The sequence below is a fragment of the Scleropages formosus genome, chromosome 9 (genome assembly GCF_900964775.1).
Source record: "Scleropages formosus chromosome 9, fSclFor1.1, whole genome shotgun sequence".
NCBI lineage: Eukaryota > Metazoa > Chordata > Actinopteri > Osteoglossiformes > Osteoglossidae > Scleropages > Scleropages formosus.
This window is the reverse complement of record NC_041814.1, coordinates 21,697,846-21,711,035: the sequence shown is the minus strand read 5'-3', so window position 1 is coordinate 21,711,035 and position 13,190 is coordinate 21,697,846. Positions and strand designations below refer to the sequence as shown.

Genomic DNA, 13,190 nt, shown 5'->3' with positions numbered 1-13,190 from the left:
CCCTGGGGACAATTTCAATCTGTTCCTTTTAATGTCGACACTAGTGGCAGGGTGCTGACTATGTTTTATATCCACAATGTTAAATTTCATCGCAACATTTGTTTATTTATTTTCTTATTTTTGAGAGTGCAATCTCTTGAGAATAACAGGCTTAAAAAACAAGGGACATGCAAAAAAATTGCAAGTTCCTGCATATTTTGTAAGATCTGTATCAAGCCCATATTGTAGCGCCTCTCGATTTGAGCACATCATCCCAAAGGAACGTCCACGTCCCTCAGGTGAGATGAGAAGTACAGCACTCTCTCTCATTAGCACCATGTGGGAGGGACTCACACTTCTTTTCTCTCTTAAGCTGAGACAACTTCTCTACTGACAGATAACAGCTATAAAAATGCTGAACAGACATACGAGAAGACAAACTAAACAAGTTAAGACAAACCCGGGTTAGTGTCTAGCTTTATTAGAATGCAGAAATCATTAAAGAAGAAAGACAAAATCCAAAGTAAGTCATACAGCCATGTAATCACCATAGTGAAAGGACACATCACAATGCGTAAGAATGTCACATAAATGTGTGCATATTTTACACTGTTTCACTTACAGCTGTTGGTTAGCATTGGAAGGGCCCACAGTCTGCTCCACTGGAATAGTCCTGAGGTTGATCCCAAAAACCTTTGGCACAAAGAAACATGACGTTAGTGTCCTGCTGCTATCCAAAATGCAGTGGTTTTAAACAGAACAAGACAGCGACAGAAATAGTAGAAAGTATGCAGCATTGCCATCATTTTGTCTGTAATAACATTTTAATTATTTGATTATTGATGCGGAACTAAGGATTATTTTTACAGCAGGGTATGAAGCACTTTCTATTACATTTGTTCATTTAGCAAACCCTTTTCTCCAAAACAAATTCAGTTGAACACTAAGTAGTATGGTCCATCTTTAAGTATAGAGCTCATCTTTTCCCAAGGTGGCTTACAATGCTAAACGCACTACCTACAGTGAGTCACTCATCTATATACTTGTGGACACACTTTCTCTCTCTCACACGCACACGCACACACACACGGACTATTGGCAATTTAGTCACCCAATCACGTGAGTACATATCTTTGGATTGTGGAAGGAAACTGGAGTACCCTGAAGAAACCCATGCAAACACGGGGAGAACATGAACACTCTACACAGACTGAGCAGGGATAAAACCCAGGTCCTCTCACACTGCCCATACACTCTAAGGCAATAACTATTCACTGTGCCACCATGCAGCCTCTTGGTCAAATCATTAATAAAGTATTATTATGAACTTTTAATACCACTTTACCATGCTCCATGTAAAATGAGTTGAACTTATATATTTTAAACAAGAATCTTCCCAAACCTTATATGTACACCTTGTTTTATATATAGTTGGGTTATTTTTTTCTCTGGTAAGCAATTTGGGTCAAATGACTTTCTCAAGAGATATAACCACAGCTCCCCTCCAAGGATCTGAACCTGCAACCTTTCCGGTCGCAGGTCCAGTTGCACAACCAGAACACTCAACCAACAAACAACAAAGACATAAAGAGTGCCTTTAGAAGGGCGCATCCGGGAGAGCCTCCGCACACCAGGAGCTCTCTCTGGCAGAGCAGCAGGGAACCCTCAGGCCTCTGATCAATGGCTCCCACTGACACTGCAAGCCAATGAGGAGGTGTCAACTTCATACAAGTCCAGGAAGAAGGAAAAAACACATACCTTGAAAGCTTTAGGATCAGAAAGCAGGGAGTACCAAAGTGTGTGTGTGTGAGAGAGAGAGAGAGAGAGAGAGAGAGAGTGTGTGTGTGTGTGAAGAATAAAACAGAAACAGACACAAAGCAATTTTTTTTTTTTTTTTTTTTAAATTTGTTGACACTACTAACAGAAACAATCAAATAATTTACTTTCTGGCATCAACATGCATTCAGCCTACTGTACCTTTCACATTTTTAAAGAGGATATTGGCATATATAGGTCAGACAGTAGTTCTACAACATTTCTGTCCTTTTGCCATCTTTGCATGTGTAAAGATTTAGTCCTGGGAATGGTTGCACCATTGATATATGGTGAACAGTGCATCTGAAGCAAATGGTGATAGGGGTCACTCGGGGAAAAGGAAATCAATGTGGACGTTAATTACTCACAGGTCAACTCACGGCGGTATCAAGGCTATTTTTCTTCATGACCCGTCTCAGATGCCCTTTAAGCCAAGTACGTTTCCGATCCCCCCCCCCCCCAGCTGCTCAGCAGTTCAGGGTTTACCGCTTGTCTGCTGCCTTTCCGCTGTCCAAGACTAGTAGAAAGCCAGTCCATTTTTTGAACAGCAAGACCCATAAAAAACTAGCTCTGAGTGCATCTCTGGTATAACCCGCAGTACACTTTGATAAGAAACTGCTATGTGCTAAAAGAAACTAAGCATTTTATGCATTATCCTACAATGAAGGCTTTCTTTGCTGTGATTCTTTCAGTTGCTTTTAGTGCCATTTAAAAGATTTCTGAAATGCAGCAGTCCTACAGTAAGTAGAAAAAAACTAATTCATATTATACTGTACCTTGGGTATTTCTGTGTAGGACATGCTGTACATTGTCAATTCACCTTTAAGCAACAGACTTTCTTCTACAGTTCAAACCTAGAGCTTGCTACCAATCCAGTGGACTTCCACTCAGCTTTCTTTTCTTCCATAAGACCATTCATTATTTAACATCTTTTGCTTTATCATATCCACATAGCAAACCTGGGCAGACAGCTTTTAAGCATAAGTCTGTTTGTTTATCTACAGTATACACACAAACACACACATTTATTTACAGGACTAAAAATGTTATTAAAATGTTGTACAGTAAAAGTAACAAATGCAGCGGGGGCATAGTGGGTAGTATCACTACCTTGAAATCTCATCTCTTCTGGACTCACTTCGCCAATGATCTCTTAAGCTCATGTAAGGTAGAAATGTTCGTGATCATGCTCGGATCAATTCTTTACAGAGCCACTCCTGCAATGTAACGTATATGTTTATATGTATCTCAAAACTACTGGGAAGGTGATTAGGAATCGACGATATTCTGGTAAAGTTTTATGCAACTATTTGTGTGATGAACGTTGGTGCATATGATGGAGGAAACTAACTGTACTTAAGAGTCACACCTGAAGCTATGTCTCTTTCTCCTAATGTAATGCCTAAACTGTATTTTTTATGAGATGTAGATCACTTTGGAGAAAAGCATCTGTTAAATGAATAAATGTGAATCTAGGCTCCTGTTGTAGTACCCTTATCAAGATACTTACTTTAATTTGCTCCAGTAAAAATTACCCAGCTGCATAAATGGATAAATCATTCAAGTAGTTTAGTATATAAACACTGCACATCACCTTTGTGAATAGCATAAACAAGAATAATTTATTCCTTTACTTATTTATCTATGCAGTAATAGACTGCTACTATATTCTACAATATACAATTATTGTTTCAACAAACTGCTTTCATGCAACATAATGCTTTTATCAATCTTTTAGCAACTGGAAATTCATTTATGAATGCATTCCATAGGTCTATGTACCACTCAAGACTACTGTCCACATGTGGCATTCTCTGGGTGTTTAATACAAATAAGATTGAAAAAGAAATCCAATAAAAGGTGTGTGAGTGCGTGTGTTTGCGGGAAGAGAAGGGCTGGGTGAGAAGCCAATTAACAGAGACGAATGAGCTGTAGGAAACCTGCTCATTCAGCCTGCACAGTTATTATTATTCCTGAAAGGGGCTAGCAGTTTCAACAGCAGAATGCATTGAGGGGAATTAGATGACGAGCGAAAAACAACAGAAGCAGACATCAACACCGAGCTACAGCGTACTCGCCAAAAACACTAAATGCAACGTTGATCAGTTGACTTGGAAGGTGCCTGTAATGTGATGCCACAGAAAACATAACCATCACAATGAAAAAACAAATGCAAAATAAATTCAGTTTTGTTTGAACCTCAAGCTAAATTTTCACATGCATAAGATTATTGATAGTAAAGCCATTTTTTGTCACAAAAATATGTGGCCTGAAATATAACTGCACATACAATGATTTCAAATGTACTCATCAAAACAACTGTACGGTTCTTACATGTGCACAAAAGGTGGCAAACTTTGCAAGAATGAATACAGAATGAATGCATAATACATTAATTTTGTGATAGTATTAAGGATGACATAGTTCACAGCAAATGGCTTCCCTCTTTATAGAATCAAGCATAAAACAGAAAGTTTTTCAGATCCTGCTCCTATCTAGAAACGCAATTCAAAGACTCAAACAGAAGTTGAATTCACCCGGCACATTAAATCCAGGTTTGGTTATCACATATTAATGACAAAACAGAAAGAAAAAAGTTAAAAAAATTATACATATAATTTTAAAAACTAGTTTTCAGTAGATTATGAAGAATTTTACTGTCAAGATTGGTGTAAAAGTATCTGGTATAACAAAAGATACACTGTAATTAATCCACAAAATTAAATTGTGATTTATGATAAAATAGTTGAACTATGCCAAGAAGAAGTTAATTTAGTATAAATTCCGTTAGAAAAAACAGAGGGCCTGCTTCTGCCTTTTACATATGAACATTGCTCTATAAGGGCAAATATGACTATACATAAATAAATATACTGTATATGTGTGCACAAATAAAACACATTAGTTGATTAACAAAGAATAAGAAATAGAGGCTGCAATTTATGTGCAGGTTTCTGAACGTCCTATATAAGGTCCCATTTGTGATCAGTCAATGTTGCTTTCAGGGTTTATGAAAACGCATGCAATTTATGGTAATGAGCATTTTGAAGGTTATGGCCACAGTAAACTAATTTGTAAGAGGAATGACTAAAGCGTGCACGAACGCAACTCAATCATCAAAGCAAGGGGGGGGGGGGGGGGGTGAGGCAGCAAAAAACTATTACAGTAATGGTCAACAGCCATATACAAAAGCGACGCCCTACGGACAAACCTTGCCAAGGCTGTGCTGATGTAGAACACAGAGCTGCTTTGTTCACAAAAAAAATTACTTTTTGTTAAGATTACTTTAAATATTAACAATACTAAAATATGGGGGGGCTATGTGGGATTTAAAGTGCATCACAGTTCCAATCGTCCTCTGGATCAGGAATTCTTCACCTGAGGCCCTGAGATTATAATACTACTATGCGACTGTCACCTATAAGATAATTCTATGCAAAGGTAATCATTTTTCATTTCATTTCACTGCAACAGTTTCTCTGAATTTATTTATGGACAGCTTTGTCTATGGGGTTACTTTGTTTTCATCAGACCCATTCTTAAAGGGATCTGATTTCCAGACAAGATTAAAAACCTCTGCTCTAGAGCAAATCCTGAACAAAATGTTTTGGAAAGATGCAGTAATTTAGTATAACTCAGGAAATAACACGTCTGCAATGGGGACAATAACATAATATAATATTTTCATTCTCAAGCCACCACCTTGAGCCACTGCAATTTTAGAAAAAGAACCACAAGAATTACATGTCAGTTTAATTTTGCAAGGTTAAAGCAAGAGCTGTACATAACTAGGGACAGAAAGCAGTGTAATATTTAAGGACTCTGACTTGTGCCAGTTCAAGTCCCACTCCCCACTGCCACTGTAGTACTGCTGCTGTAGTACCCTTGATAAAGGTACTTAAACTGAATTGATGCAGTACAAATACCCTGCTGGGCAAAGGAGTCAAACACCATCACGCTGAATAAAAGTTCCAATTAAGCAAGAAATTAATAAACATTAATAATCTTTGAAAAAATGGAGAAAGAAAAAAAAAATCACTGACATTGAACAACCTCTTCACTGTCAAATCAGGGACAGCTTCAGCAAGGCTGGTGACATTCTGTTTCGAGGACTAGAAACAGACCTTGTTTTGAAATATGAAGGATAAAGGGGGAAAAAAAGTGAAAATTTTAACTAAGGAATACCTTACACAAATAGTTCTTGACCTTTCAGTCTCCCTGAAAGGAAGGGCTCATCTAAGCAATACTTTCATCGCAAATCAGAATACGAATTTGGGTCACAAGCAGCACTCATCTGATGGCGGCATTTCACCTCTTTTAGATTTCAGAAATAACAACTGATTTACATAATGTCCCACATTCATCTTTGGTTGTGCTGACCTAATGTAATGTTTTCCAACAAAATCGGACACTGAATGTTGCTCAAATCCTCACAATCTTTGTTGGAAAATTTAACTAAATTACAATAAATCTAAACAACAATTAAAAATATATTAAAATAAATTGAAGAAAAGATGAACACATCAAATGTGCAGAATCTGCAGCACCTCACACCACACTCTGGACAGCTTTTGGTTCAGGCCATGGCGATATCCTACCTGGACTATTGCAACATCCTCCTGTCTGATCTTCCAGTCTTCACCTTCAACGCCACCAAGACCATCAGTGTATCCCTACACAACCTGATCATTCCTTAAGATTCTGCAAAACCAATGCGCCCCTCCATCTTTGGTTGCTCAGTTGTCCCAGTCACAAGGGGTCCAAAATCAAGTTCTGAGTCCAATGCTCCGTCATAAGCGCTGAATGCCATCCGACATTCACAAAAGGTCTCAAAACGCATTTTCTTACACCCATTCAATGTTCAAGTTCTTAAAATCTTTGCAAATTAGTCCTTCACCACTTGTAGCTGAAATGTATGTGCTATGACAACGGCTGTATCAAACAGTGCATCAAACAGTGTATTTGTGTAAGCCATTCATCTGTTGTGAAAAGCACTTTTGTTTACCCAAATTGTATGTACTGAAACTGGCCTATTCCACAAAGAACTCGTTCACTTCCATTTGGAAACAACTCGGGTTTTGCCATGAATGTACTGTAATCATATTGTGCTGTTCTCAGATACACCATGCCATTCTGCACTATCCCTGGTCTGATATATTAACATGGGTTTACGAGGGCATACAACTACATATGTAAGTTTGCCCTTATTGCTGACCTTACAATGCACTTAGTATCTTGTACTTGAATAATGCTGCCTCTGCTACTACAAGCTATTTATTCTAACTAACGACCGTCAAGTGCTCATAAATCAGCGTTAGATCCCTTTTTCACTGAGCTGCTGACTTTTTCTAAACACAGGATAGAGACCACATTCCCAGTCCTAACCTTGTATTGACACCTCTATTGATTTTAATTAGTCTAATTAGTTCATTATTTCCAAAGTCAAACAGGGCATTTATTATAAAGCTCCACAACACTGACATTTGATTAGGGAGTTAATATGGTAATGAAGCTGATCAATTATCACTCTAAACGAACTCATTAACACACACACGGGCACATTCACCTCATCCGGGCCTCCTATGGGACCAAATCCACCAATACACTCTCCTTGCAACACAGTTGTATTCTGCTCATAGCATGCCATTGTGTAAAGTGTTTTTGTTCACACTCTGCGGGCTGTCTACAAAGACGTGGCTGGCACAAGGCTGTGGTGCTGAGCAAGGGCTGCGCTGCAAACCAGGGTGAGTGCACGCTGGGCCGAACGCTCAGGCTCGTTAATGCCACACTGCGCGCTGGAGTGCCGGCACGGCACAGTACAGCGGAGTCTACCATCGCTGCCATGCAACTTGCCCTGGTATAGAAACCGCCGCAGGTTGATTCTTGTTAAGCTACTTATTTGGCACCACTCCACTGCTGTCACATGGAAAAAGTGGGAGCGTATGAGCTTATCTCAGGTCTTACAGTTGCTATTAAATGCTGGCATGCAGATCAGACAGATGTTACATGGGGATTTAACAATTGTGAAGATGACCTCTGGTCACCTAGGCTTAAAGGCCCTTTTGACAAGTCAGATCATGTGAAAGCTACTGGCGCAAACTGTCATTATACAGTGACAGGCTAAAATGTGAGCACACACAATCATCTGTTCAAACCGCATATGGGATGAACTGTCAGAAGAGCGAAAGCAACGCAACACACAAGTGTCCTATATCTCTGCAAACTGATGCAGAAGAGCTGGGAAGACACATCTGCAGGGTTCCTGGTCAAACTTGTTAACTGGATATGCCTTAAGGGAAAACAAGATTCCAGCAATTGTACTCAAACCTTTGGCTTATAGTGTATTCAAACTTTTCATTAGTTCTCCATGTAACAAGGGGTGGAAAAACAGAATTTTCCTCCTGCTTCTCAAATGTTTCACGTAAATACTGATAATTAAAAAAAAAAAAGAAGAAGGGGGAAAAAAATTGCATGGTATAACTTACTATAACCCCGCGACCCCGTATGGGACGAGCGGTTCAGAAACTTACTATATCCAGTCCATCAGTGAGGTGATACTGTGAGACCACCTTCAGCAGCATGGCAATGTCAAATTTCATGTCTTGTGAGGACTTTCCGTAGTCTGCTCTAGGTATCTTTTCTGGTGTTCCAAATGCTTTTCAAAATTCATCCTGTGTGACAGTACTTATAGCTAAAACTTAAGGGCTTTAATCTTGTGTCTACATCATAGCTCTTTGCTTGTCCAGGACTGCCTTTTTGCAGGTATTAACACAAAACAAAATTTTCACTACAGAAGCAAACCAACAGAGCTAAGCAGGTCCTAAAGTGAGATGTAAGCTGTACAGCTCCTTCCGTCATCTGTCAATGACCAATTCAGGAGTGCGGTCATCGGGATCCTAATCCCAGAGCAACAGGGCATGAGGCAAGACACACTCTGGACAGGACACCAGTCCATCACAGGGGTATTACATACTACAGGCAGTTTAGAGTGACCAATTCACCAGAAACATGTTACTGGACTGTGAGTGGAAAGCGGAGTACCCAAAGGAAAGTCACCTGAACATTGGAAGGACACCCAAAACCTGGACAGACTGAGACGGACTCAAACGGACACCCAAACTCCTATCCCAGGAGCAGTGACTTACCAGCACTACCTGCTGCACCACCATTCAGCCCTGCAGTCTTCCAGGATCTTAAAATTCCAATTCAGAAGAACACAAAATAAAAACTGGAGAAGTCTTCACAGCAAAAAAAAAAAACAAAGGATATCCACTGAAAGCCATTGTCAATTTACAAATAAACTACAAAAATACTGCATTAAATCTAACACAGAAGTAGATTTAAAATAACAGAAGCAGACTAAAAGCTGGCAAATAATTTCACTAAATCACCTCCTATAAAACACACACATACACATTTTCAGATCCGCTCGTCCCATACGGAGTCCCGGAGCCTACCCGGTAACACAGGGCGTAAGGGGACGCACCCAGGACGGGACGCCAGTCCGTCGCAAGGCACCCCAAGCGGGACTTGAACCCCAGACTCACCGCAGAGCAGGACTGTGGTCCAACCCACTGCGCCACCGCGCCCCCCATACTTTCAAAATAGTGAAATTTAAAAATAAATTACAAGCATTCTATTATAGAAATCAGGATCTCATATTAGAGTCCATTGCATTCTTTTTAGTTTCAGAAAATACATAAGTAGTTTTTAATCCTCTCTCAATTAGATCCATTTCCAATTAAAGTCATTATTATAATGCTTACTACAGTCATGGGATGACAGCGTAGTACACTTCTGACCAGACAAAAACCATTGCTGAAGCCAATCTAATTCTAGTGTTCCTAGCAAACAAACTTCATCTGTGATGAATGAATCAAAATAGAGTGCAATAACCACTAAACTCTGGGTAATACAATAATGTACTCATTTATTTTGGACTGTAAAACCTACTTGCTTTTCTTTGAACCCTTTATTAGCTGTTACGCATGTATTGCATTGTTAATAAAAATGAGAACTTTTTGGTAATTTCACTATAAGCACTGACTGAGCCGGGTGTATTACATATGTGCTAACACTTTCATGAAATTCTAAAACCATCTTTATTTATACCTTGAACATCAATAACCTCCAAGTGACAATTAAATATGGCTTTTTAATAATTGATCAGTCATCTACAAAACAAATCACACTCTTTATATCATAAGCAAGCTAACACGGAAGTATGTGTTGAATACACAATGAACAATTAGGCTGATCACTCCCTGTATTGTAGCAGGTCTAAATCTTTAAAATAGGCATATTATCTCACAGCAGAAATCTTAAAACCATAAACACAAAAAACAGCAAAATACTTTTTCATTTCTAGTCCTAAACAGGAATTCACAGGAAATATGGGTGCAGTCAGATGTGTAGTGATCAGATTCACAACCTTGCCATCAACGGACCCAGTTTCGAATTGTATGTCTCGCTGTTGTACTTTCGATCAAAGTTCTCGGCCTGAATTGCTCCACTAAAAATTGCCCAGTTGTATAAATGGCTGTAAGTAGCTTAACATTGAAAGCTGTTTTGGAGAAAAGTGCCAGTTACATAAATAAATAATGTAACTCACTGTCCAATATCATCAGCTTCAAAAGCAGTGCATAAAAAGATCAGTAAACTCACTAGGAAAGTGCTGAAAAAAATCCCATTGAAAACAGTCGAGCCCGTATAGGTCAGAGCACAGCGAGACGAACTGCCCTAAAACTGAAAACTGAACCTTGAAGGAGAAAAGTAAAACATTCTCCTTTTGAGGTCCACAAAACATAAAGCATAAGGTAATGCATCTTTCAGCTAAACAAATATCAGCGCCATAAGAAAAATGGTATCTGTTGTAGAAATGTCCAACTAATGTTTAAAAAAAAAATGATTTTTTTTTTTAAGCCACAGCAGCTTGAACTGCTGCACCATGAGGCCATGCCAATATACATGTTCTGTTCCTTTCATTCCACTAGTGTTCTTTTTAAAGATGGAACTGTAGTATGTACAGTATAACATATAAATAAGCAAAATGCGTCGACTTAAACTGCAGCATTTTTCTATTATCTGTCCAAAAACAAATAGGAAAAAATTAAAAATGCTTACCATCGCATGACAATTTGTGAAATGGCTAATTTCTCATTGGCTGCTTTTTCAGGATCCTTTGCTCTTTGAACCAAAATTTCGTTTTTCATTCCCCTTCAATGCCATTTATTTATGGTGCTGTACAAGAGTGTGTAATAAGTGCATACAAAAATCAAGTTTCAGCAAACACATTGCATGATCATCATGAATTCATTCTTTAGAAAAATATATAATTTCTGTAAATGCCAATACGCACTAATGAAATTATGAGCTAAGGTACATGTAAGATAGGAAACATAGTCCATATATTGTGAATTATTTAGGCCATTATCCATTGCATTCCACACAAAGACAACAAAATGTAATCATCTCATTTTTTCATTGCAGGTTTTACGACAAAATGAATCCTTATCACATCTTGTATTCTTGACTCAGATTAAATCTAAGTAGTCGCATATCTCCATATTGCATATTAACTGGCATTTTACCTAATCTGTAACCACATGCTATTATTATTATTATCATTATTATTATACATGAACGCACGATCATACCATCCACCATTAACAGCTGGGATGCCTGCACTGTGAAACTGGAAGAGGTCATTTCAGTCTAATATCTATGTTTTTATGTTTCCAAGCTCTATACATTAAAGGACATTTACTCTGTAAGGTACAGTATATCCTGAAAACAAAGCAATTTTAGGAAGCATATTTTTAATTAAATTGTTCAAAAATCTTCCTGTACACTTGAAGGCACAGCAGTAAACTGAAAGTTCAACTGTCTATCATCCGGCTACCTTGAAAGTTCCCTCTAGACCCAAAAGGCATAACCTCATTAAGTGCCAAGCCAATCATCCAAACCCTACTTCTTAAACCTTGTTACAGTTATTTTGATGTACAGCTCGGAATATCACCATGTAACTAAATAATTTCACATGACAATTTAAATGATTAGAAGCCTTTTAAACATGAATTTAAAGGCCGATATTTTGACTTATGAAGGAAGATGGAAGTGTAATGTAATTTGCCATCTGATAAAAGTAAAATGACTCAAAGCTAGCTTGTGATTTACCGTAGATTCATACTGTTCAAGCTTCCCATGCTATCTGTACCCTCATAATGAACATTTATGACTGAAAGCAACCATTCACCTACCACTTTAGCTTGATATTTTATTATTTTTGGGGGGGAAAAATGTACATGCACTACAGGCTAAGAATTTTTTTTTTTTTTTAAAGAAAAGAGAGACTAGCATCAACAGTTGTTTTGGTAGGTGGGAGGATATGAGGGTGTTCCTTACATTCAAAACCCCACAAAAACCAATATGGGTCTAATGCATGCTCAGAGGATGGTAGGGTGATGCAGCGGGAAGTGCTGGAGTCTCACAGCTCCTCTAACGTGTCTGCTTTCAATCCAAGTCTATGTGGTGGTTTCACATTCTTACCATGTTCAAGATGGTTTTCACCAGTCTTTTCAATGTGTTCTACATGTGTTTCAAGTGAACTGATTACTTTTAAATGCTCTTATTGGTGGCACAGCGAGTAGCACTGCTACATCACAGTGCCTGGGTGGTGCGAGAGGACATGGGTTCAGTCTGCGTGGAGTTTGCATGTTCCGCCCCTGTCTACGTGGGTTTCCTCCAGGTGCTCCGGTTTCCTCCCACAGTCCAAAGTCATGCTGTTCAGGTTGCCCCATGGTGTGTGAGTGACACAGAGAGAGTGTTTCACTGATGTATTGATGAGTGACCCATTGTAAAAAGTGTATCTAGGAGTGGAAGTCACCTTAGTGAATAAGGTGTTTGGGCTGATAACACTACATAGTATCCATTGGAAGTCACTTTCTCTCTCACACACACACACACACACACACACACACACATTGTCTGAAACCACTTGTCCCATGTGGGGTCGCGGGGAGCCGGATCCTAACCTGGCAAAACAGGGCGTAAGGCTGGGGGGGGGGGGGGGGACGACACCCAGGACAGGATGCCAGTCCGTCGCAAGGCACCCCAAACAGGACTTGAACCCCAGACCCACTGGAGAGCAGGACCCAGTCAAACCCACTGCGCCCCCTCATTGGAAATTGCTTTGAAGAAAAGAGTCTACTAAATAAATAAATGTAAATGTAAATGAATGAGTGTGTGATCACCCTGCACCCACAGGATACATCCAAGGTGCACACATGCCTCACACCCCACACTTCTGAGCTCCAGATCACTGGCACCTTACATGTAGATATGTGAAACATTCTGCAGCACAGACACCCCCAAAGTGCTTTGCTCCTAGACATCCA

The 13,190-nt window shown here is 39.2% G+C and overlaps 1 protein-coding gene across 1 annotated transcript in view; it reads right to left on the bottom strand.

Moving 5' to 3' along the window:
• LOC108935404 (centriolin-like) overlaps window positions 1–13,190 on the bottom strand; it is a 115,955-nt gene that overhangs the window by 101,365 nt on the left and 1,400 nt on the right. The window contains exon 3 of the mRNA XM_018753978.2: window positions 602–672. Within this exon, the coding sequence (XP_018609494.2) occupies window positions 602–672 (71 nt within the window). The remainder of the gene's footprint in view (window positions 1–601; window positions 673–13,190) is intronic.